At 42.6% G+C, this 27,514-nt stretch overlaps 1 protein-coding gene across 3 annotated transcripts in view; it reads left to right on the top strand.

The window, feature by feature from the left end:
- The window catches only part of CDK14 (cyclin dependent kinase 14), a 495,570-nt gene that overhangs the window by 333,680 nt on the left and 134,376 nt on the right, over window positions 1-27,514 (top strand). For all 3 annotated transcript variants that reach the window (XM_073334004.2, XM_073334007.2, XM_073334006.2), the window contains one exon: window positions 13,223-13,286. In XM_073334004.2, coding sequence (XP_073190105.1) covers window positions 13,223-13,286 — 64 coding nt within the window. The remainder of the gene's footprint in view (window positions 1-13,222; window positions 13,287-27,514) is intronic.

Genomic DNA, 27,514 nt, shown 5'->3' with positions numbered 1-27,514 from the left:
ACTCCCAAATTGCAAAGGCATACTTCTCCCTCTCTACATTGTAAACCAGGGCAGATGTTAAAGGGCTTCAAGGTCTGACAACAATTGTGCTTGTCAAGGAGGGACCCCCCGGGGGGAAGATGAGACAGTTCCCTGTCCTTCTAAAGAGAGACAGAAACAGTCCTTCTCACTCTCCAATAAATGGCCAAGAGCTGAGGCATCCCAGCTGTAGTAATCAAGAGCAAAGGCCTCCATCCACTCCTTTCCAGCAGCTGCAGTTTGAGTTTCCTCACGTAGCTGTAAGGCTTGATTTTGTTTTTAATGCAAACCAGTCAGTCTCTCTAATTTGTCAGCCTTGGGGCAGCAATATACTGGCAACTCCAACAGGCTGAGCCAGCCCAGTGTGGAGATGGGGAAGATAGATCTGTCCAGGACGGGGTAGGTCACTTCGGCGTGAGTTTTCCCTCTCCATTCTGGGCCAGCTCTACAACTCCCAACTGTGCAGAGGCTTCTGGGTTATTTTGTTCCAACCCATGATCAGCCTGCTGTGGAGCCTCCTGCAGCTTGGGCAGCACAGAAAGCCAGAGAGATGTTGGCCTGGCTAGGGCTCTAGGATTTTAGGTTACTACCCAATCCCACGTCTGACATTTAATTAGTTTATAGATGTCAGGGAGCATTTTGAAGCTAATGAATTCTCTTGCTACTTACTTGACTGAATGCCCCCTTACACATTTCCCATTACAATTGTACAGAGTACCTTGTTCATAAGTGATCTGAATAGATGTGAAGAGACATTCTGGGGAGGAGTTAGAGAGGGAGAATGTTTCTGCACAATGGAAAACCTACCAGGGACTTCAAGATTAGTACCATTTAATTCTGAGCAGTTGCTTCACAGCTGCTCTTTTTTCTAGTGAAAATTATACAAAATAGGCTGAGCTTTGATTTCTTTTCAATTTTGATTGAATTATGGGCATATTATTTTTAAAAAATGCAGCTCACTGACAGCCACTACTGCAAATACATAAGGAAATAAATCGTAGGGCTTGATTCTTTAACAACTCCATGCACAAATCTCTCACCCAACTGAGCAGTTAGGAATGCAGATGAATCAAGCATTATCAGTGCTGCAGTGTGACTCAGGATTTCACATCCTGCTCCGGTGCAATCTTTAGTCTGCTTTTCTTCCACGGAGTTCCATAAAATATTAGCCCAGGGACATATTCAGCACATAGACTGAGTAGCCAGACGGGGCAGCTGCATGGAAATGAACAAGGAATCACGAGAGTAATGTGGCCATGTAAGTACTGCACCAAGACAGATTGTCCCCTCCAGGCCACAGAGCAGCTGTGGATACTGAAGTAGCCCTAAATTCCAATAAGATAATCATCTGCTTCCCTCCGTTTGGCTCCACCCCACTCTGGTTCACGTACTCCCCATCTCTTGGGCACTGCTGTGCAGGAAGCTTGGGTGGGGCTGGACTCCATACTTGTAGGGGGTATGCGCGCCCTGCAGCCTCCCTCCCCTATCCTCTTACTCCTGCTCAACAGAATTGCTCCAGGCCCTCTGCCAGTGGGCCCTCCAAGTGGTCGTTTCAATTACCTCTAAATAAAAAATTGTGAATTTAGTTGTACTATCAAAGTGGTACATGTGGAACAGAGCCAGTGATGGGAGAAATTCCAAACATTTGGAGTGGGCAAATACGTAAAAGTAAGGAGAACCATTTCAGCTCTACAAAAGTAGGCATGAAATCACATGTTAAATAGGTTTCCTGATAAGATTCCTTTTACTTTCCACTTCCACTCAGGCCAGCAGTACAGCAAGAACAGTTTTCTCACCCTACTTTGCACTTCTTATGTTGATCCTGGTCAGAACTAAGCAGCATAAATATGAGCAAAAGACTAATATAATTTTAAAAAAAGTTCAGCTTGTGTTTTGTTCAAGTTTTGTGGGAAGATCAATGCTAACTTTATCTGGCCTGCTTTTCTCATCCTTATTGGCTTGTCACTTTGATGTTGTTTGAAATAGATTTGATAACAAAACACTCTTCATGGATGAAAGTAGGCGTTTTTCTCTGACATAATGGAATGTAAAAATACTGCATAGTGCCTGAAAGATTTTGTCTTTTATTTTACACACACTCGATTCTGCTTTTATTGATTTCCCCACGCTACACAGAACAGAATGTACTCTAGCAACTTGTATATTTCATGCAACGCTATCACTTATCTGCACAGCAGAAAAGAACTTGCTTAGTAGGGCGCTTTATTTGTTGGTAAACATGCTTTTCTCTTTTTCACAGTCTCTGCATTGCTCTTGTGGATGCTGTAGACATTATTCATCTGTCACTTGAAGTTATCTGTTATTGTTTTGGGCAGAGCTGGTGGAAAAATGTCAAACTTCCATTTTTTTAATGGAAGAGTCCATTTTTCATGAAAAGCAAACAAAAAAAGTGCAAAAAGCTCTTGTTTTCTCTTAATAAATCTGGGGTCTAAGTTATGGGTGCCCGCTGGTTTAGATTTGAATGTCTGAACTTCACACTGAAATGTATATTCTAGTGCACATTTACCTACTCCATATGATGAAATGGTGACTGTGGGATTTTTGTTTCCTCTGTTATTTTATATCAATTGTAAATGTTTAAATTATCAGGATAAAATAGTGTAACAACATAAATCTAGCAATAACAGGAGCCTGATTTATAAATAAAAATAAAAAACTTGAATTTTAATTAAATGTCTCCCATCTTGAGTCAGCTCTTCAAAAAGATTGTTTTTATTTCTTTCATATCTCATTCCCATGCAATGAGTCTCTAGTCTGTGTATTTCTAATATAAGGAATCTCTTCTCACCTTTTTTCCTTTCCTATTTTTAAAAGAGATGAAAATTTTGATAGAGGTCAGTGGTTGGAAAAGAGGAGGGGAACATTGTTGTTTTATTGTACGTATTACAGTAGCATCTAGAGGCCGCAAAGGAGATCAGCACTTCACTGTGCTAGTTGCTATAAATACACTGTAAACAAAAGATAGACTAAAGATGAGAGAAAGGAAGTATTATTATCCCAATTTCGTAGATGAGGAACTGAAGTACAGAGAGAATAAGTGACTTGCCCAGGATTTTATAGGAAGTTTGTGGTGAAGCTGGGAATTGAACCCAGACCTCCTCAGTCCCAGGCCTGTGTCTCAGCCACTAAGTGATCCTTTCTCATTTTCACTTTTTGAGTTGGTTAGTTTGCTGGTCAGAGATTGTATGGAATTGTTGCAGTTTAGTTAGATGGGAATGAGGCTTCGATAACTGTATTTTAAGTTACCTCATGGGCAGCTAGAGCCACAGTAGATGCTCCTTTCATTGTGTATAAGTCCAAATAAATAAACGGCTATATGTATATAGCCTCAGATATGTTGGTGCAACCTTAACTGATGAGCACTGCCATTTTGGAGAAGGAATTGATATAATTTGTCAATCTAGCTAGGAACCCTGGAACATTTAGTATCTTCCAAAAGATAACATTTGTTTGCCCATCACTGTTAGATGTGGAAGTGTGTAATCCAAAATGATAGATTTATTGTCCCTCAAGGAAACTGAACTGCTGAGCTCCTGGTGTGAAAACAATGACTGGTATCAAGACAATTCCATTTCTCTTTCTCTCTTTTGAATATTAAGTCTGACACTTAACTGCCATATATCATGCCCTGCAGAATAAGACAAGGAAGTATAGATGCAATTGTCAATCATCTGACTTTGAGCCAATACGTGCAATATACTGGTAGTCATTACATCTGTCTTTTTAATTTTTTTTGACAAAGAAAGACTAAATGTGAAGATGAAGAAAGCTGCTGAATGTCCCCAATTGCTATATATCTCTCCTGCTCAATGACATTGGAAGCCAGGCAGTGCAATGAAATTGGCCTCACCATGGTGAAGATGGCGATTATTTCGCTCAGGGCGAACACTCTCGAGAAGAACTTTGTAGTATTTTGATCTGCAGAACCATTTTTGCCTTGTCAGGTTGTCCTTTCCTCCTTTTTTGATGACTGATTTTGAAAGCTTCCGACCATCTTCCCTGTAAGTGGAAAAGATTTTAGCAAGTGACTTCTCAGCACAGAAGGAATGGCAAGAAGATATCAAATAAACTTCTTCTCTTCAGCAGATCAGAAGGGAATTTCATCAGCAAAAGAGGAGGCCACATGAGCAGTTTTTGCTGTAAGGCCGTCTGGATTTGATGCCTTATGCTTAGAGCAAGTCTACACTACAGCCAGGATCGACACTCTGAGATTGGTCCACCGATGGTCGATTTAGCAGGTATAGTCAAGACCCACCAAATCGACTGCAGATCACTCTCCAGTCGACCCCTGTACTCTACCCCCGATGACAAGAGTAAGGGAAGTCAACGGAAGATTTTCTCCCATCGACCCCCTGCGGTGTAGACCCCGTGGTAACTTGACCTAAGGTACGTCAACTCCAGCTACGTTATTCAGGTAGCTGGAGTTGCATAGCGTAGGTCAACTTACTGCAGTAGTGTAGACGTAGCCTTAGCAACCCATCTACAGGCAGTCAGAGTAGCTTTTCTGACTGGGAAAATCCTTCTCTGAAAACAAAGTGGTGAGCGCTCCTGGAGCTCATCAGGCTTCTGAGCTTTAAAAGCCAGCTCTGCTGGCCCTCCTATTCCCACTTTTAAATCCCTCCCCCCTTCCTGGATTCCACAGTGCTGCTTGACTTCTCCTTCCACCTGGGAACTAGGCAGGAACTGGCTGACAACTGTCCAGTTTTCAGCTAAATGAAGCATTTTGTGAAATGTCTGCTTCCTGCAGAAAATACCGACTTTTTATGAAAACACGACCAGCCAAAAAATTTCAGATGAGAAGAAAACAAAAAGATGATTTTGAAATGCCACTGTGATGCCTCATGCCCCCATTCTCCTCTCTGGTTTTGTTGTCCAGACAGCCATCGTCTCCCATGATGCTCCACAGCCAAGGATTCTCATAATGTACTGTGTGGTGGATCAGCTAGTGGAGAGACAATATTTGAAATCTTCTTGATGGTTTTTGGAAAAACTAAGTGTGAAGTGAAATGAAAAGTTTCTAAATGAAAATTGAATGAATTTTTGACAATTTTTCCACACGAGTTTTTTTTTTAAAAGTCCGTGGGTGGGTGGGTTGGTTGGTTGGTTGTTTTTTTGGGGGGGAGGGGGGGGAGAACAAAACCTCTCAAACACCTCTTAGTTCAAAAAATGGTGATCTGCTCTGAGGACTTTTTGAATGGATTTGCTTTAATGTTTATCCATCAAGAGTTGACCCAATACATGAAGAGTCTAAAAGAGAATACAGTAAACAGCCAGGAATTCATAGAGCCTGTCTTTAACAAAGTGTAACTCATTGGCCTTCTGGTCTTGCTCACACTCCTGCCTTGTCATTGCAAACTTCTGGATCTGCTTCTGGCTGGATGGTCTTTTTGTGGTGGGGGCGACAACCTCAAACCAATACCTTTCTTGAGGAATACCAAGAATTCTTATACCAAATATTAAGGAAATTGTACATAACCAGATATTAAAGCACTGTACTCTGAGTTTTGTTTTTAATAGGATAAAGCTTTGTATATTCTGCAATTGAGGTGAATCTGTTGGCCCATTACTGGCTACTCCACCACTTCAGAAAGAGCTGGAGGGAAGGAATTAAGCCAAGGGTCATCCCCCAAGGGACCCAGATCAGCTAGGCAAACTATGTTACCAGAGTGGCCATTATGCAACATTATGTAATTATTTTTGCTCTCTGAAAAAAATATAGGACAATATGACTCATTATGTTGACAGTGTTATGCTGTTCACAAGCTATGACGACCACAAAATAAAGGTTGGCTTGGATACCAGGCAGTGCATTAGTGAGGTCTTTGTAAAACTAATTTTAAAAAGCAAAGCAGCAGTTTCTTTTCCAACTCAAAAAGTCAAACCAGTTACAGTAAAATCCCTTTATTTCCCAAGGTGCTTTAGCTATTTTAAGTGTTTTATTACTGAGCCTGTCGTTTAATATGACAGTGGGCACCAGGAGTTCACTCCTTCAAATTAGTGTATCAAGCATGAGCATAGAGAGCAGCTCCCCCTAAGATAAGTCATCACCACAGTTAGCCTGGGTGATCAGCACCCAGATTGGAGCACCCCAGGTAGCTATCCCAAGGTATGAGCATCTACACTTGAAAACCCTACCCAAGTTGCTGGGTTCTCACTGGTGCTGTGTGGCAGTAGGCCTAGAACTGGTTAGGAATTTTTTGACAGAACGCTTTTTCATCAGAAAATGTAGAACCATCAAAACCAAAACTTTTCACAGAAATGAATCTCTTTTGACAAAATTTTCATTGGGAAGGATTCTCAGGATAGAACTTGTGAGAGAGAGACAGACACAGATTCATGCACTATGACCTCCCACCCTCCCCACCCCAAATGGCCAATAGTCCATTGGATAAGGTACTTACTTGGCATGTTGGAGACCCAGGTTCATGTCCTTGGTATGAACCAGCAAAAGCCTCAGGTAAGTGTTTGAATCTCTGGGCTATTGGCTTTCCTGGGGCGAGTCTGGTTTTGCTTGTTTGTTTTTTGTTGGGTGGGGGATTGGGTGAGAAAATATTTGAAAGGTCCGTTTCAAATGCAGAAAGGGAAAAAATGTTGAAAATCTTGAAAATTTTCCTGGGACAGGAAAACCATTTCCTGCACAACTCAGACTTCTAGGGGTGCATCCCCTGGTTCTTTGTGCTGCCATAAGATGAGCCATTTTATGATTCTTCCCAGTGAATTATGGGTGAACTTGTCTGTCCTTCTGGACACACACAGTTAATTGTGAGAAGGCATTGGAGGACTATCACCACTCAAGTGATTTTTAGCCTGGATTCTTGCTGCAAAGTGAGCCTATGGGAAAGTGGAACACAAGCTGGAACCCACATCCCCAGCTGTGCCCGCTAGCCTGGGCAGAGAGAGCGCTACTAAACCTGGTGTGTGGATGGAGGAGGATTAGGATCAATACTGGTGTAAAAGCCTGAATCAACTCTACAGTGAAGACATACCCTTAGAGATAAAACTGCATTTCCCCTGCCTGACCCCTACATTCAACAGGCTAACAGCGTATTAGCTATGTGGAGTGTGCCATAAGGACAATATGTGGCTGTCTTAAAGTACCCTCTTTTTCAGTAAATTGGCTAAGATAAATTCTTCGGTATCCCTTACCGCATTGTACTGGCTTTCCCACAGAAATCCCTCTTTAAACCACCCCTGACATGATGCCTTCAAAACTCTCGGTAATGCCTAGGCAGTGGACAGGAAGTTTATTCCTCCTTATTATGCCAAGTAGGATTGTTTCACTGTTACTTTGTCCTCCTTGTTAGTCATTTATCTTTACCTGCTGTATTTTCTCGTATGTTTAGACTGTAGGCTCTTTGGGACAAGCACTGTGTCTTTGTACCATTCATAGAACAATGGGGTCCTGATCGCTGATTGTGTCCAATAGGTGCTACCACCCTATAAATAATAATCCAAGTGATGGAATACCCTGGTTGTCTTTGGCAGAAGAGCCACTGTTGACAACAGAAAAAGTGATGTAGAGAGTTTGGGTCCTACTATGAGCAGAACTTATTTTGTAACTGGCTCCCAGACGCTGTGACTGTGTTAGAATATATAGACAGAAAATGAATAGGAAGGCTGGGGGGGAATTGGTCACAGTTTAGTGTGAAAAGTGATCACATAGCAAAGCCTTTTGTTTTGGTTCCTATGTCATTTTGGAAACCAAAGTTACTTCCTTGTTTCTCTTATTCTGATCCTTATGTTACCTCAACACAGCAAACCTTCTTCATGTTATGTTAAGATTTTAGGTTTCAGATTATATGAACTAGCTTTGATTTCTACCTGTAAAGTGCAGAAGAGGGGCTAGACACTAGAACTGTGGCTCACTCGCAGCCTAAATTTGCCCTTCTTTCTTTATATTGCTGTTATTGACTGAAGGAGAGTGTGTATGTGTGTATATACAGGGCACATCAATCTCATCTAAAATACTGGACAGTTAATACTGATAATGTAAGGGAGTCTTATTGAGAGGGGGTGAATAATTTTCCTTTAGTGATAGAGTTATTTAGAGGGATTGTTCATTGAATTGCTGAGGTGTGCTACAAAATACACAACATTTTCAAGCATACTTACTGCTTCGCTTGGAAGAGCTGGAAAAAAATCTTTGTTTTTAATCCACTGGCTCCCTCTGCTGGCATGACAGAATTATAGTGCATGGTTGCTGGTTAGAAGAACTGATTATACAGAGCTAGAAGAAAATGGCTTTGCAAAGAACTATTTTACTTGATCATGACACAAGTGAATCAGGGGCACTTCCTGGCTTCTCACCCCTTGCTTTAGCACTGTACACACACATACACACACTCCTTCAGTCAATAAGAGTAATGAAAAGAAAGAAGAAAGGGGAAGTTAGGCTGTGAATGAACCACAGTTCTAGTGCACAGCACCTCTCATTCAATCAGGAATTAAACACTGTTTTTGAAATATTGAAAACAGTGTTTTATAAACATTAACTACAAATAAAACTTTAATGCAATCAACAGGATGTCTGTACATACCATAACTTAGTAGTCATATGATCTTATTACTCTTGCCCTTCCCTCCCTGCTCCCCATTGTTTATTTTCACTAGTTGTGTTACATTTTAAATGCTGCATTTGTTTACTGTATTTGGCTGGATCACTATGCATCCACCTAAAAGGAGCACCTTTTAGTTAGAAAACACTTCAGCGAAAGGGTGATGCCTTTGTGTTTGTGCTGTAAATCACTCAGCAAACTTGGATGATTTTTTAAATATAATTAATCATAGAGTTAAAGCTTGCAGCACAGCTTGTAGGTTAGTATTATTGTATCCATTTCACAGATAGGAAAACTGAGGCACAGAGAGGCTAAATTACTTGCTGAATGTCAGAAGGCAAATAGCAGAGCCAGAGCTCTGAAACCTCAACTCTCAGCTAACATGTACAGGCCCCTGCCAATGCTCTCGTTGACCTTACATAAATTTAATTTTCATAATAAACATCAAATTGCCCAGGTCATCCCACACTCAGTACACAGATATATTATGGGTGACACAATAAAAAAGATTTTAAAACCCCTTCATAGCAGTCCTTTTAAAAAAAAAAAAAAGAAGAAGAAAGAAAGAAAATCTCCTCAGCCAAGCCCATGCCCAAAAGCCTCAGAGAAAAGATAGGCTTTGCAGCCTGCCTTGAAACTTAACAGAAGTGGTTCTGCTGCACCAAGAGAGGGGAGTGAATTCCAGAGCTGAGGACCCCTCATGGGGATCCACTGCCAACAGCTCCCTCTTTTTTACATTTGGGGCTCCACCTTGAGAGCCTCTGCTGATCTCAGTTGTGCCAAAAGACACCGGGAAAGAGGCAGTCTCTCAGGCACCCAGGTCACATACCGTAAAGGATTTTATAGGTTAAAACAACAGCCAGTGCAGTGCCTCAGGCACAGATGTGAAATGCCCTTCAGGGTGCAATTGCACTTAGTAAACAGAGAGCTGTATGCTGAGTTCCAAGTGGTCTCAGTGTGTGACCCCAAATAGAGCGCATTACAGTAATCCAGTTTTGAGGTGATAAGGCATGGATATCTCTGGCAAGGTACACATTGGGAAGGAAAGGTCATGCTCTTCCCAGGAGGTGCAGATGGGAAGGAGTGTTCTTGATCACGGTCATAAGAATCCAGGTTCTACCAGTAGTGACACACCTGAGTTTTGTACACTAAAAGAAACCACCTGTGATGCATAGCATCTCTGCTATAAGAAACTACCAGCGTCCTTTTTAAGTTACTCAGAGGGGATCTTTTTGTTCCCCTCTAATTTGCATTATAGCATTTTTTTTACTCACCTGGAGTTGCAGGTTTGCTGCCTGCTCTCACTGTCATCTTTGCTTCTTATTTACTCTTTTATCAGTGATTTTTTATCGCTACCTCCTCCCTGAATAATCAATAAAACAGAGGGACACGAGAACTCATCATCCTCAGATTTGCTTTTGCTTTGAGACATAACTGCTTGCACTTCTTTTTACTGAAGTTAAGAAGAACGCTCAGGAACAAAACTGCTAGAGATAGATTTATGAATGAGTTTTGGATACTGACTTTTCATAAGTAGAATGTTCATTCATATGCATTTACCTGATTTCTAATATGAATTTAAATTCCAGTGATAATTTTCAATATTTTTAATAAATATAGCCCCTAGAGAGAATATAAATTGGTATTTTTTAATGATCAGTTTGTTATAAATCAGATTTTAAAGCCACTGGTCATGATATTAATGTTACTGTAGAAAGTAGTTACTGTGAACAACAAATAGGAATCCCAATTATTTAAGATTGTACAAATTAAAATTTAAGCTACTTCCCTAACCATCTATTTCAATTTTTAACTACTCTACTATACAATGCCGTCCATCCCAAGGCATTGGGCATCCTTGGCACTCTTTTAAAAACACTCCAGTTAAGAAACAGACCCACCACATCACCAAATTCAAATACCCATTGAAAACAGATGCATTAACATTTCATTTAAGCCTGCTCACATTGTCCCCCCGCCACTACACACACAGACCCCACTACCCAGCCCTACCTGTTACCCATCTCCTTACAGATTGAGGAGAAAAGCTTAGCCTTGGATTCTTCACTAGGCCCCAGCCATTGTGCCCAACACAACCTTCATGCGTGGGGGTCTTTGTCCAGATAGATGGAAGATAATTGTGTTGCCCCTTTAAGGACTTCTTACAAGAGATGGTGAGGAGGGGGAGTTTACAGGGGTAGACAAGAAGGGCAGGAAGCAGTTGGGGCCAGGTCAGAAGATCACTGCACGGCTCTTCATGCTCACTGGAAGGGAGGGTTAATGCCCCATTCAGCTGTAGAGAGACCCTGATTTATCAGGATTGCGCTGGCAGCGCCAACCCAGGAACTTGGCAAAAGCACCAAGTTCCCTCTTGACCTGCTGTAGGCATTATGCCAGTTGCCCTTCGCCTTGGGGGTTGGGAGGGAATTTGTTGGCCAAGGCAGAATGGGTTTTTTCACCTTCCCCACAGCTGGTCTGGGACCCACTGGGGTGATGTAGGGGGTTGGGTTAGAATGTTGCAACTTAGTACATAAAACTAGTGGCTGATGTCCAGTGCACGTGCTCAGTATGGAAAGGATACAGTTATCAGATAAAATGGATTGGAAAAGAATTTGAAGGAAAGTATCCCTTAAGGGAGGCAGAGTAAGGGTGTTTGGGGCTCCTACGTCTTGTACAGTGGGGAGCTGTCCTTTTCCTAACCCTTTTTAGCCCCCTTTCAGGGAGCTGAGGAAGAGGGTTTGGGGCTCCTGCATCTGGATCAGCAGAAAACCGAACCCTCTCCTTCCTGCACTGTAAAATTTGTTCCTGGGTACACCCAGATATTAGAAGTGAATAAAGTTGTGGCCTAATTAAATCACATTCATGGCCCCCCCGGTCTTTCTTCTGGTGTGACTGGACAATTGTGCTTTGACTTAATTTAACACAGTGGTCCCTTCTGGCCTCAAAGATGTAGGGTGAAATCCCTACTGAAATCAATGACATAAATCCTATTGACTTAAACGGGGTTAGATTTTACCCTGTGAATTGATGACTGTTTTGAGTATAATTTTTATGAGTGACACTTAAAATTTCACAAAAACTAAATGAAAAGTTCTAGAGATTTTGGTGACTGAATTAGCGAAGTTGAGTGAAAAATTGCATATTGTTTTTGACTTTGTGAAAAATGTGTTACTTCAGATTTTTCTCACGCTGAATCTTTCTCATGCTGCATTGGCAGTGAGATGCTCTCAAGAAGAGGGTGAAATACTTTACATTGTGTCATAGATGCCAGGGATTTTACTCCATGTTAACAGGGAGGGGAGGGGGAGAAGTAGTCTTAATTCATTGCTGCCTTGAACCTTTTGTATTCATTTACACCAATGTAAAGTAGATGTAAATTGCTACCATTCTGATTTGATAGCATCTCTCACCCACTTTGCACTAGTGTAAATGACTACACAGGGCAATGGTGAAACAGGTTGTGTGTGTGGAAAAGACATACATTTCAGGATATATGTAGTGCTGAAACTGTGGATGTGGTGTTCTCTGGGATATTCCCCAAACTTAATTGTTTAATTTTCTACAGACAAATGTGTGTGAAACATATGTGCTGTAGCAGTGGTGAGGGCTGCTGCACAATTGTTTGAGTAAAGCATGCAAGTGAGAATTAACCACATATGGTACATGTTAGTCACATCTCTTAATGCACTGGTGGAAGACGCTCAGATATGATGATGATAAGGGCAGCATAAGAACTGGCACAGAAGAGAATAGATGCAGAAGCTGTTCTGTGGGTAGATGGAGGATTGTTGTCTCCACAGTCTTTCAGTTTTTATGAGCACTAAATGCATGTAAAATTAAGGGCAATCTTTTGAAGTTCTGGTTCCTACTGCATTCTTAGAAGTCTGGTTCACCATCTGTGTACATCTGCTACATTGCAGTTAGCAAGCTCTTGGAGTTGAAAATAGTTTAACTTGTATATGTCCATTCAGTTTGTTTAGGATTACAAAGATCTACATTTCCGGTGAGCTCAAAGGCCTACTCTGGGCCATTTCTGCTTTCTATGATGTACAAATAGGTTGACATTTGTCAGTGAAATGTCAGTTTTAATATATCTATCATCTGATAGACCAGCGGTTCTCAAACTTCATTGCATTGTGACCCTCTTCTGACAACAAAAATTACTACCTGATCCCAGGAGTTGGGACCGAAGACCGAGGCCACCCGAACCCTGCCGCCCGAGCCCCACCACCCCGGGCAGATGCTCCAGGCAGCCCAAGGACTTCTTCCTTGGGCAGTGGCATGTAACCCTGGGCTTGGGCTTCCAGCTTGCTGGGGCCCAGGGCCAACACCAGCCATGGCAACCCCATTAACATGGGGTTGTGACCCACAGTTTGAGAACCCCTGTGATAAACTGTCCAATTTACTGACAAGGGGTAAAGGATTGGGAGTCAGGGCTTCTGTGTCTGATTTCTGACTTTGCCACTGACTTGACCGTGGGTAAGTCAATTAACTTTTTCTTCATTAATTAAGCTTAATTACAGTTTGTATTGTAAAGTACTTTGTAGTCTGTGGAAGAATGGCTCTATATAAAAGCCAAGCATTGCCAGTGCTAAAATTAAGGAGGTCTTTTTTTCTTTTGCTAACAGGTACTTGGAACACCAAATGAAGATACATGGCCTGGAGTCCATTCTTTACCCCATTTCAAGCCAGGTAGGATTAAACAACAAGTTATCAAGATTTCACTCTTTCCAGGAAAACACATTAAAAATCTTACGTGCTAGCTGACAGAAGGATTTTGAGACAATGCTCCTACCTTTTGGCACATTTACTTACTGACTAATGGACTTCTGCAACATTGTTCCAAAATCATCGGAATAGTTTTGTAGGATAGCGGATGCATTGTAAGCATACCGCCGTGCATTCATTTTAGCATTTCACATGTCACTATGTTAGTTGGATTTTGACTTTTAGCCGTAATTTCCCTTTGTAGCATATTAATGTGACATGTTGCACAGCAATCTTACATATCCTGTGAGTGGTAGGACCAGTATTACTAGTCAACAGATGCAATATCTATGAATTATAATATACTGAAGGGGGGAATCGAAGTGATAGGGAAAGGGATCCTGGAAGCTGAAGACGGAAACATCTTATTCCTCTGCCACTGTTTAGTTTGCTGTATTATCTAACACTTTCTGCAGTCTACTTTTAAATGGCCACACTGATGGTGCTGCTTCTACCACTGTTGGAAACCTGTTCCACAGTCGAATAGATTTAACCATTAGGAAGTTTCTCTTGCTATTAAGCAAACACCAGTTGGTAACCCTTATAAGCTAGGATGCAACCAAAATAATGATGTTTTATCTGTTCCACAAGTAGACTTCTATTTTGAATTTAATCTATAAATTGCAGTATTTAGGCTGGAAGTAGGTACCAAGATCTACTGCTCTGAAATGGAATCCAGATTCTACTCAAATGAGATCATAATTAAGTTAACAAGTTTGCAGGATTGGGGCTTATGTCATCCAAAAGACCTGGAAAGAAAGAGGGTGATGTACAGCTGCTCATCATAGAATACTATAGGAACCCTTCAATAATAGCACACATCTATTTAATAAATCTGGAAGGGTTTTATCCTAACACTTTCTAGATTAAAAAAAGATTTCCTCTAAAATGCAAAAACAGTTGTGTGTAAATTTAATTCTTATTAAAGAAAACACTATTTTCAGAAAAGTTCCAAAGACATTTGTTAATACCCTGGGATATTGGAAGTGGAAAAACAGGACGTGTTTTTGGCTTTGGTGATGCTGTATTTTTGTCACCAAAAAAAATGGAGTTGAATAAAATGTTTTGAACAGTAGATGGCAGTCAAGAAACTTTCTCTTTAGAGAACGGCTTAGAAGTGCATCATGCAGTGAGGGTTTGTTCTATCAATTTTTGCAAAGGGACATTGGGAAATAAATTGACAGCTGGCATTTAGTGAAATGTAACAGAAGCATGTTATTATTAAAATGACCATTGTGTTGGATTTGTTTTTGTTTCCTCTGTTACAGAGTATGGATTTTGCCAGCTCTGAACACATACCAACCATAAAAATGCAGTAATGAGGAAAAAAAGATAAATGCAATGTGGTAAATGGTCACTCAACACTTTCTCCATTTCCCTGAGGGTGCATAGAGTGTTCTTTGTTCTTTCAGCCTTTCTCCACCCCTGTGAAGTATGCATATTTTCAAGCAAAAATCATTATTATCCTGGTTGATGACTGTTTTCATGTGTATGAGGCCTGTTGCTGCAAGGTGCTGAGCACCCTTAATTCCCATCCACTTACATGGGGGTTGAGAGACGTCTGCTCCTCCGCATGGGGAAAAGGCCTCTTTTTCCTGCAAGTGTATGTTTAGCTCAGAGCTCCCTTTGCCCCCTCCAGCCTCTTAGTGCACATGTATTCTTAGCAAAATGATGAAAATGTGAAATAAGCCCTTCTAACATGTTACAAAGATGCATAGTTTTTGGTTTGTACAACAGTAGGGATGAAATTTGCCTCACCTGCGTAAAGCCTGGGCTTTATGCTGGTGAAATGCAGAATGACTGGGGAAGCAAAATCCAACACCTACAGCATAGGGGTTGGGCATGAAGCAAGCCTTGCATCATATCAAGAACTGCATCCTACGGGCTGAGCTGGAATAATACCACTTTTTGGGGCTGCTAGGGACATTGGCTCTGGTTAGGGATGTATAACATGGCCCTTTCACTATCCAAAAAGCTGCCCCTCATGCTGACCTGTGTCTGGCCATCAGGGAAACCTCTCTGGAGAGCACAGGGGTTGTATAGTCTCTTTTGCAGCTGCTCAACCAGCCCCTTACCCTTCCTATAGTGCTTAGATGGACCCTCTGCACTTGGATGAATTACACCCTATAAGAGATTTTCCGAGTGAACTTGACTGAAAGAGTTTCCTGAGTAACCTTGTACTAGCAGAAGCAGAGTTAATGCTTTATTTTAACACTTCTCAGATTTATAATTTTGAAATGGCTTAATCTCTTTGTTTCCTTAGTCCCAGAGTACAATATAGTGAACCTGAAATGGTCTTGCCAAATTTGAATTGATTCCATCTGTGTCCAAGACGTATGAGTTTATTGTACTTAAAAATAGAAAGCGTGGAATATATTTTCTTTTTCCAACAGTTTGTTCAGCACTCCTTAGTCAGGCAAAATTTCTCTGTGTGTGGAGCAGAGCCCTAAGAAAGTAACATCCCCATCTAAACATAAATATATGAGCTATAATTTAAGCGTAGCAGTTGCAAACAGTAAGGACAACAAATTATTTGAAAGGAAAGAAGTGCAAGAAGAGCACTGATGATTAGAACATTAGCATCCGCTCAAGGCAGACTTTGATGTTATAAGCTCAGCTGCTTAAAAGCATAAAACAATGGAATTTGAGCAGAAGGTACCAGTAATAAATAGTGACTGTAGTAAAAAAAATTCTGGCAACTTAATTAAATATCTGTGGAGTTGAAAAATAAAACAAGCAGAGTTTAAACAGAATTTCATTTTTTGTTGTCTGCATTCAGATGTAGGTAACTAATTTTTTACTCTGTGATTCAGTAAAACACGGTCACTGCCTCAGGGAGCTAATCACATTTTACTAGGGAGAGACAAGTAACATCTGAAAAACACTGCTTTCAATGTTCTGGGTTGCTGCTTCTCCATTCCAGTGTCCACAGGCCTAATTGCCATGTATTGCAGTTAGCAAAAGCAATGATGTCAGGGATATTCTGCTGAGATTGGTCAGTAGAGAGAGAGCAATATCCTAAAATGTGAATAAACTTCTCTCAGGCTGAATGATGAGTCCACTTCTTATGCCAACCATAGAGAGCTCTAAATTAGCCACCTGTTTTGTTTCTGAGGCTCTCAGTTGGTAAATGGGAATGTAAAAATTTTGTATCATTTATTTCACCCACTAGCCCTTTGTCCCTTTGAGATAGCGCCGTATCATCCAAATCATGAAACCAGTTTGAAAGTTGTCTGCTGTGTCATCTCCTGCTGTCCCTTAGTCTTGCCCTCCACCAAAACCATCCCGTTTGTGTTTGCAAATACTTTTATCCCATCTAGTAAATCACCTACTGGGTTGATTTTCAACACTGTTTTTCATCTAAATCGGGGTGGGCAAACTTTTTGGCCCGAGATCCACATTGGGGTTGCAAAACTGTATGGCGGGCCGGATAGGGAAGGCTGAGCCTCCCCAAACAGCCTGGCCCCCACCCCTCTCAGAACTCCCTGACTCATCCAACCACCCCCTCCTGAGCCCCCCCCCCGCCTCAACCATCCCCCTGGGACCCCACCTCCTATCCAAACCCCCTCTCCCAGTCCCCTGACTTACCTGACCCCTATCTGCACCCCTGCCCCCTGACAGGCCCCCTGGGACCCCACACCCTATCCAACCACCCCGCTCCCTGTCCCCAGACTGCCCCGACTCCTATCCACACCCACGCCCCCTGACAGGTCCCCCAGGACCCCATGCCTATCCAACCCCCCCAGTTCCCCGTCCCCTGACCGCCCCCCCCAAAACCTCTGCTCCATCCAACCACCGCCCCCTGTCCCCTGACTGCCCCCTCCCCCCCCAGGACTCTCTGCCCTTTATCCAAACCCCCGGCCCCAGCCTCCTTACCGTGCCACTCTGAGCAGCATGTCTGGCAGTCGCGCCATCCGGCCGAGCCAGACACAGTGCCTCTCTGCCCAGCAGGAGTGCACAGCTCTGCCGCCCAGAGTGCTGCCCACGCGGCGGCATGGCTATGGGGGAGCGGGGACAGCAGGGCAGGGGCTGGGGGCTAGCCTCCACGGCCGGGAGCTCAGGGGCCGGGCAGGACGGTCTAGCGGGCCGGATGTGGTCCGGAGGCCGTAGTTTGCCCACCTCTGATCTAAATACTTAATTTTAAAAATACAAAATAGACCAAATGGGAGACAGCTGCCTTCCTAACTCAGTTTCAAAATTTTGTAATCCTGATTTTCTTATAGTATCTCCCTGTGCTCAGGTGTCATCTCTTCCAGCCTGGTTATGTAAGCCAACGTGGGCCATGTGTAAGCGCTGTTTGTAAAGAAGTGATCCGTGCTCAAATGACCAAGCTGTTCTGGGAAGTTAAAACAAAAATTAAAGTAAAAACAATTATTATTATTGTAGTAGAGTCTAGAGGTCTCGAGCATTTGGGGGCCCCATGGTGCTGAGCACTGTACAAACATATAGTAAATGATGACAGTGACCTAATGAAATCTGGGTTGGTGCCTAAGTATTTACTATGGACTAGCCTATGGCTTTGCCACAAGGCCTGAGTAAGGGCAATGTGTAGGTGTGTTGCCCTGGAACAGGCCAATTACTTCCTCCTCCATGTCAGCTCAGTGGTGCTGGCTCATACGTTTGGGGGGATGGAGGCATGGGTCTGCCTCTGCCTGCGCAACTGAGTGGGAGAGGGAGTAGCAGTTCCAAGGAAGCTGCTTTCCCACTCACGTTATGACGTGTGATATAGGTAACTCATGCTGGGCAGGAAGCCGCATCTGATGTTCCCTTACTTCCCTGTATGGGCACATCTAGTAATCTAGTCCAGTATCTGTTTTTAATGGATATTCATTTTAATAATCTTTGTTTATTCCCAGAGCACCCATACACCACGTCCATGCGTCCATGCTATATTAAGGTGAAATGTGAACTGATTCCCTTCATTGTTTTAAGATAAAACTAATGTTACTAAGTAAACGGATATATCCCTCACTTCCTGCACATTCCTTTATATCCACTCATCATGTTTTACTTTATTAAAAGGTATTTTTCATTTAATGCAAATCTGGTCTGCTAATATCTCATGGCATGACCCCATCCAGGAAAACATGTCGAGCATTGCTGAAGCAATGGCTTTTCACCAGTGTAGAATGAAGAGGGATTGTCTTTTGATACAAATTGGTGGATTCTATTATTATGAGAATGTGCTGATAGCTGGACGAATGCTTTTCTATTGACCCTACTAAGACCACTTCTCTCCTGGCACAGATTGTTTCTGATGTAGAAGAAAAACTAGCAAGCTTCAGGCAACTTGTTCTGGGGCCACCTAGCGACAATTGGGGTTTAATACATTAAAGTTCTGGGCATTTTGATCTATAGCTGCCCCCAAAGAAGTAGGTCAGCGATCAGGGTAGGGTCTTTCCTTCCTCAGAAAAAGAACATAAGAATGGCCATACTGGGTCAAACCAATGGTCCATCTAGCCCAGTGTCCTGTCTTTTGACAGTGACCAGTGCCAGATGCTTCAGAGGGAATGATCAGAACTGGGCAATTAGCGAGAGATCCATCCCTTGTCATGCAGTCCCAGCTTCTGGTATCAGAGGTTTAGGGACATCCTGGGCATGGGGTTGTGTCCCTGACCATGTTGTCTAATCCCCAGTGATGGACTATCCTCCATGAACTTGTATAATTCTTTTTTGAACCTAGTTAAATTCATGTCCTTCATAACATCCCCTGGCAAAGAGCCCCACAGGGGGGACTGTGGGTTGTGTGAAGAAGTACGTCTCTGTTAGTTTTAAACTTGCTGCCTGTTCATTTCATTGGTGACCCCTGGTTCTTGTGTTATGAGAAGGAGTAAATAACACTTCCTTATTCACTATCTCTACACAATTCAGGATTTTACAGACCTCTATCATATTCCCCTTAGTCATCTCTTTTCTAAGGTGAACAGTCTCAGTATTTTTAATCTCTCCTCAGATTCTCTGTACGCCTAATCATTTTTGTTGCCTTTCTCTGTACTTTCTCCAATTTTAAGATATCTTTTTTGAGATGGGGTGACCAGAGCTGCATGCAGTATTGAAGATGTGGGAGTACTATGAATTTATATAGTGCCATTATGATATTTTATGTCTTATCTGTCCCTTTCCTAATGGTTCCTAATATTCTGTTAACTTTTTTGACTGCTGTTGCACATTGAGCAGATGTTTTCATAGAACTATCCACAATGACTCCAAGATCTCCTCCTTGAGTAGTAACGCTAATTTAGACACCATCATTTGGTGTGTATAGTTGGGATTATTATTTTCCAATTTGCATTACTTTGCATTTATCAATATTGAATTTAATATTCTATTTTGTTGCCCATATGTCCTGCTAATGATTTTTCGTGGGCCAAATGCAGAAACAGTCAGAGATATGTATAGGGCACAAGGAATTGGATATATAAAATTCTTTATGGGACTCTGCTTTAATCACTTACTATTGTAAATCTCATCTGAAATTGAGCCGCTATCCAGAGTCTTAGCATTTCCTGCTCTATCAGAGCTTATCCCATCCTCACAGATGCAGTGAAAGAAATCCTCCATCTGATGCTAGATCAGAGAAGACTACCAGCTTCTCAGGCAATATCAGCAATTGGGCCTATGTCTCTGGTTCCAGACACTGGGCAAGGCTGCCTGAACTCTAATCCTTTCTTTCAGTTCAGCCTCTCTTCTGTACTGGATTCACAGACCTAACTAGTGAGTCGAAGAACTTTGCTTGGAGACTCGCCTAGTTAGTTTTATTATTTTTTTCTTATTAGCTTTTTGAAATGGCCCCAGTCCTGCTGTCTGGGTTAATATCTCAAAATACAGTTGCTGGGCAGTTACCAGATCAACAGTGCTGCTAACCCCAAAGTTTTAAAATCATGAGTCAATTCCCCCCTCCCTAGGAAAAACTTCAGTGTGACCCCGTCCCACTGCTTAGAACAGAGGTTCTCAACTGGGGAGTCATGCCTCCCTTAGGGGTGGGGTGGGGAACCAAACCTGATGGTTCAGTAGTTATGGCAGCGGTGGGGGGAGGGGCCACAGTGGTTTTGTGTGGCAGCTCCTGCCACCTAGGCAAGATCTGCTGCCCTCTGCTGCTGCCTAGTTTGCATAAGGCAAGAGCAGGAGAGAGAGCTCTGTCTGTCTCCTGCAGCAGCACTGATTGTCTGCCCTTCCCCAGGAGGCAGGAGAGTGGGGAAGGCAGAGGGAGTATTCTCCCAGCCAGGGCTGAAATTTATGAGAGGACTGGAGATTCTAATGTCATTGTGATACTGGCTTCAGTCCGAGCTGGCCTCCTAGCACTCACGGAAAAAAATAAGAGTTTGCAGTATTGGCTCATGCTCTTGGTGTTCAGCCAGCTACACTTCCCGCAGGCATTGCTGAGAGGCCAGTTGTCACTGGTGCAGATGGGCCCACAGCATCTGTAATGTAATTGCTTACAACTAATTCTACAGTTCCTTTGGAGCATGATACCTTGGGCTGTGGCTTGCTGCTGTATCAGGAGGCACAGCATCGTCTCCCTGGCTGATCCTTTTATGAAGGATGTTCGGTGGATACAAACGTGATCCCACTTCTAGTTCTGCATTTGGATGTCCTGTCTGGTCCTCTTAACCAGTCTTGTCCCTTTAAGAAGGCACACGTGGTCCTGTCTCATTAAGGTTCTTTTGGTTAACCTGGTCATCTACCTCACCCTAGTTCTCTTTGTCCATAATAGACCAAAGGGAGAATATCTTGTGACTACTGCAGCTCTGTCCAAAATATAGCCTGGCTCCAACCAGCCCTTCCTGACAACCCAAGCCATTAGCCACAGGTAGGTTTTTTCTGTTGAGCGTGTCAACCTCTTTTGACCAAACATTTGGATATTTGGCTTGCAGAGACCTGAGCTCTTCCCTGAAAGCTATTAGGAGGAGCTTCCTTTGTCCCCAGCCTACCTTTTCCCCTGAAAAGCTAAAACTTTTATATCAGCAGCTGCATTTAAGCCCAGTTCCTGCCGTTCCTTCAATTTCTGTTCACCTCTTCTCTGCTTCATGGAATATGGACTCTGTATGCATCATCAGAAGCCCTCTTGATATTTAAAGAGTAGGGATTTATAATCAGAAGCAGTTACAGTAAGCAAGAGGGGAACTGATGAGACATCATAAAGATTTTGTTGAAGACAAGAGACATGATGACCATCCTACAGTCTATGAGGAGAAATTGTGGTCCCCCTGGTACAAAGTGGTAGAGACTAGAACCTCATGTTAATGAACCTATTGTTGCCTGGTAGGGTGAGTGATTAAATCTATGCTTGACTGCTACTGAGGTAAAGGAGAATCCACACTTAGCAAAATAACAAACATTAGGAAATGTACAATGTATGTGAAAATGAGTGCTTGCTTTTCAAACTTTAACTGCATTCACAATAGAATTTCACAAAAGTCCAGTCAACTCTTTCTGTTAAACACTGAGTCAAATAGCTGTGCAATCAAATTGCTAGGCAAGATATTCTGAGCTGGTTGAAAAATTGGTGGTAGTGGGGAATTAACCTTTTAAAAATACTTTCCCTCCTCCCCTTTTAATTTTGACAATTTTGAAATTAAAAAAAAATTGAAATGTTGATGATCTCTAATATCTGCAGTATGAGAAAAAACAGGGTTATCAAAGGTTTCAGAAAAGGTGATATAATTAGAACTAGAAGTGGGATCACGTTTGTATCCACCAGAACATCCTGTATAAAAGGATCGGCCATGGAGAAGATTTTGTGCCCCCTGATGGGGGAAGCAAGCATGTGAACATTGCTGAAGGACAGCATCATCTTATAAAAAGAATGTAATGTGACATTGTAATACAGTGCTGGCTAACTACCTTACACACATTGCATTTCTTATTTATGCTCACAAGAGGGACTAGAAAATTGCGTTCTGTTGCACCATCCTTAACATGTCTTGGTAAGACAATGAGGTTGCATATCTGTATCTTGAATATGACCGAACAATTTTCAGTGACAAGCAGGAGCTCAGCTTTACGTTAATTTCTTTCTAGGGTACTGGGCTTATGTCCCACAAAATGATATAGCCATCACTAAAGAATCCTGAGGTATTTAAGCAGTGGGGGCAAAAGATCTATCTGGCTTTAAGATTAAACTCGATAAGTTTATGGAGGAGATGGTATGATGGGATAACATGGTTTTTAAATATTCATGGTAAATAGGCCTAATGGCCTGTGATGGGATATTAGATGGGGTGGGATGTGAGTTACCCAGGAAAGAATTTTTGTAGTATCTGGCTGGTGAATCTTGCTCATATGCTCAGGGTTTAGCTGATTGCCATATTTGGGGTCGGGAAGGAATTTTCCTCCAGGACAGATTGGAAGAGGCCCTGGAGGTTTTTCGCCTTCCTCTATAGCATGGGGCACGGGTCACTTGCTGGAGGATTCTCTGCTCCTTGAAGTCTTTAAACCATGATTTGAGGACTTCAATAGCTCAGACATAGGTGAGAGGTTTTTTGCAGGAGTGGGTGGGTGAAATTCTGTGGCCTGCGTTGTGCAGGAGGTCAGACTAGATGATCATAATGGTCCCTTCTGACCTTAGTATCTCTGAATCTAAGATGCAATTGATGGTTTAGAAAACTGGATTAGATGTCGAGACTTCTGATTTATAGACATACTGTATATTTTTAGAAGAAGGGAAGGCTAAACCCCCACTCTGGCACTTTGAGTGCAGAAGATAGGGGCCCTCAAGGATTCTAAAAATTAATACTGGCCGCTCCAGGCTTTTATTAAACTCTCAAGGTTACAGCTTTTCTCTGACCTTGGATGGGTAGATGCTGCCACCATCCCTTTGAGAGCCCAGGAAGACACACTTGGGAATTCCTTCCTGTGGGGCACCCTCAAAGGAAAGGAAATCAGCTGTTGCCACCAGCTAATTAAACAGCATGTGCACAAACTTAAGACACAAAAATCCAATTCTATTCTTAAAAAAAGTAAATTTTATTAATAAAATAAAGAAAATACATCGAGGAACTTCCTTTTGCTAGATTAAAAAAATATAAACCTACTACAAGGATTAAGGATCAAGAATAGCTCTCTTGAGGTCCATCTTAAAGTTTACAAGCAAAACAAAAGCACTTGGGGTTAGCACAGAGGAATCCACAAGCCACAAAAAATAAAAGAAATAAATAAACCTAGTCGCGTCTTCCTAGACATTTCCTGATCTACTTACATATCTGGGGCTTTAGAGGAGTAGTTTCTAGGTATGATACTGATGATTTTTCATACGTGGCCCAGGCTTCTCACAGCATAATTGCTCCCTCCCCGAGAACAACAACAGCAGACAGACAAAAGTGAAGTTTTGTTTCAATTTTAAAAAGTTCTAGCTTTCCCATTGGCTCTTTTGGCCAGGTGCCCACTCCCTTCCTTTTACCTATGCATAGCAGTGAGGCTTTTTAACCCTTTACTGGTAGAACAATTAGTGAACAGATACTAAGTGGGATTTTTATAGCTGCTGGCTGGGTGCCCATAAAAGGGATCTACCCCCTCCCTTCATTTATGACAGGGTTGTTAGAATTGCAAGGTAATGATTTTTTTCATAGTATTCTAAACTCCTGTACTGGCATTTCTATCCCATGCTGCAATGGACTAGTTACAAAAAATCTTATCCAAGAGAGGAATTAAATTTTCCCTTCCATGCATAGCCATCATCACTAGCAGTTAATATGAATGGAGGCACAGATGTTTTTCATAGACAGAGAAGAAGCAACTACATCCAGTAATTAAAAAAGACATCTCTTAAATGTTGCTTAGACTGTTAGTCTCACAAAGTTACCGTTACACACAAGCAAATATATTTAATGATTTTTGAAGGGTTAGTTGATGAATTGAGCTACAGTATAAATGCTTTTATAAATTTCTTTGGTCTCCTAAAATGTCAATAATTTAGAGAGAGCATCACTGGGTAATTACAGGTAGTAAGTAGATATTCATTCTCCACTCTAACTTCAGAACTCAACAGATCTAAGAATGAGGGTTCACATGATTAGGGGGTGCTCACATGCAGCGGAGCACTAGCTCTGCTATAGTTAAAGTTAAGACCAGCTTTCTGTTTAAACCATAAAAAAAAAAAGGAGTACTTGTGGCACCTTAGAGACTAACCAATTTATTTGAGCAAGGTGGAAATGGCCCACCTTGACTATCATACACATTGTAAGGAGAGTGATCACTTTAGATAAGCTATTACCAGCAGGAGAGTGGGGTAGGGGGAGAGAAAACCTTTTGTAGTGGTAAACACCCATTTTTTCATGCTTTGTGTGTATAAAAAGATCTTGTGTATTTTCCACAGTATGCATCCGATGAAGTGAGCTGTAGCTCACGAAAGCTTATGCTCAAATAAATTGGTTAGTCTCTAAGGTGCCACAAGTACTCCTTTTCTTTTTGCGAATACAGACTAACACGGCTGTTACTCTGAAACCTATTTAAACCATGACTCTTCTAATTGCTCTACAATCCATTCAGTTGCTCGGATTGCCTTGAAATTTGGTGTGCCTCATGGAGGCTTGGGGTTTGGTCAGTGACCAAATTTGGGGTCATTTGACCAAGGGGTTCCTGAGATACAACCCTTCCCAGCACATCCCAAAAAACCCTGCTTTTCTTAAAGTTGACATATTTTGACAACTTTTTTTTGTCCAGACCTGGGGATCAAACTATGGTTCTGATCCTGGCACAAGGGTCTTATTTGTGTAAGGGTTGCCCCAGAGAATGTATGGCACGCACTAGTCCCTTGGGGGAACAAAATTCAGAATGCTATTAGCAAAAGAAGTTGTTATTCTCCAGTTAGGCTCACACCTAAGACTAACACAAACCACATTACACTGAGCACATGTAGAGAGAGAGAAAGAGAATGTCTAGTGGAAAGCTTCCTCTGCAGCTGGAGGGGATGAGTAATATGCTTTTGAACCTGAACCAGCCCAGCCAGTGTAAGTTCAAGTCCCATCTAGGGTAGAAATCTGGAAAAGTTTTGAAGGCATGTTGCTAAAATCTTTCTGTAAAGTGCTTTTTAATGGGGGGTGAAACGTAATCAAAGTATTTGTGAAAAAACGTTAAACATGTGAATGCTTGCTGGGACGGAAGGGCGTTAGGGGGCATGGTAATAGGGGGAGAGGGAAATATGGGGATGGGTGGGAGAGGAGAGGAGGTGGAGGACTCAGATTAGGTAGGGGGAGGAACACTGAGAAGGGCACATGGGGGTAAGTGGCAGGGATACTGGAGCAGAATAAGAGGCACCTGTCAGACCACATTCTCCCCTCCTGTGTGTGGGCCAAGATTGGAGGGGGAAGGAGGGCTGAGTCCCTTTCTTTACCATGGTGTGTGTGTGTGTGTCAGGATCTGGGGCCTTCTGTTCCTCTGGGGGTGGGTCTGAGCCCCTCTCTCTGCCTCCCCTGGGATCTGGGGATGCCTGCTGTTCTGGGAGTGCTGGAGCTCTTACCAGCTTCTGGGAGGCCGAGGTAAGCTATACATCCCCCTGCAACACTAACTACTTCTTCGAGTGATGGTCCCTATACGGATTCCAGAGATGCATGTGCATGTGCACGACGCACCAGAGCCAGAACTGTTTATAGTAGTGTCCATTGGCCCGCATGTGCATCATGTGTCGGCCGCATGGTGTGTCTGAGGCTTTAAAAGGCTGTGCGGGTCAACGCCACTCTAGTTCCCTCTTACCGTTGTATGGCCTGTTCCTCTGTGCTCTTGGCTTGCTAAGTGAACTCTTTGTCCATTCCTGTTTTTTGTATGTAGCTTCTAGTTGTATATAGTTACCAACAGTTGTTAGTTAGCTAGTTTTTTTTTTCCCATTGGACTTCTTCACCCGGGGGGTGACAACCCACCTCTCGCCCTTCCGGGGACAATGCCCCAGCATGCTGGCTTCAAAAGCTGTGCTTTGTGCTCATGTTCCTTCTGTGTAAGCAACGAGCACTGGGTCAAGTGGAGATGGTTTTCATCCTGGGCACAGCAAAAAGGAGTTTTACCAGAAACATTGGCAATTCCTCTCATCCTAGACTGTCCTATCCTTAAAATCATTGGGTCTCGCCCTCAGCACTTGGAGAGTCCATCCGGTAGCTATCAGCACATTCCACCATTCAGTGGAAAATTACTCTGTCTTTACAAACCCATTAACCACTAGATTTTGGAAAGGCCTCCTCAGAACCTTCTCACCCCTCCAAATGATTGTGCCTCAATGGGACCTGAATCTTGTTCTCTCCATGGAAGCCCCCGTTTGAACTCTTAGCTTTGTGCTCCAGGTCCCTCCTTTCCATGAAAGTCACCTTCCTTGTTATCTCTTCAGTGAGAAGGGTCAGTGAACTCGGCACTATGATGGTGGGCCTGCCATTCACAGTATTCTGGATAAAATCTTGTTATGTCTACACCCTAAATTTCTTCCAGTGGTGGTTTCCCAGTTTCACATTAACCAATCCATTCACTTTCCTGTTTTCTTCCTGAAACCTCGTGTATCTGCGGAAGAAAGTCTACTCCATTCCCTTGACATCCGCCAAGCTCTGGCCTTCTACCTGCAAAGAATTAAACCAATTAGGAAGTCCCCTATATTGTGTGGCAGGGGACAGGCCATCTCCCCCAGAGAATTTCCAAATGGATTTCTTGCTGCATTAAACTATGCTACCAGCTGTCAAGTCTACCTCCATACACAAGGGTATGGGCTCACTCCACAAGAGCTCAAGCTACCTCGGCATCCCTTCATGACGTGCCTCTCAGAGACCTATGTAGAGCATCCACTTGGAGTTCTGTACTCACTTCCGTGACACGCTATGCCTTGGTGCAAGTCTCGGTGGCCTCCTTTGGCACAGCGGTTTGCCACGTGACCGTTCCGCCCTTGTTCTCACACCCACCTCCAGCTTAGATGCTGCTTGTTAATCACCCTCAGGGGAATGCAGTAGAGGCCATCACTTGAAGAAGAGGAGGAGGTTACTTTCCTATAACTGAAGGTTCTTTGAGATGTATCTGTATTCCACTTTCCGCCCTTCTTTCTCTCTGCTTCAAATCTGTGAGATACATGGTGGAGAAGGAACTGAAGATGCAGTTGGTTTGCCGTGATCTTTGTCACCTGGGACAGAAGCACAAGGCAAACCAGGGCGCATGCATGAACCAATGGACACTACTTTCAAATTCTC

The sequence above is a fragment of the Lepidochelys kempii genome, chromosome 2, assembly GCF_965140285.1.
Source record: "Lepidochelys kempii isolate rLepKem1 chromosome 2, rLepKem1.hap1, whole genome shotgun sequence".
NCBI classification, from domain to species: Eukaryota; Metazoa; Chordata; order Testudines; family Cheloniidae; genus Lepidochelys; species Lepidochelys kempii.
This window is presented reverse-complemented; position numbering and strand designations above follow the sequence as displayed.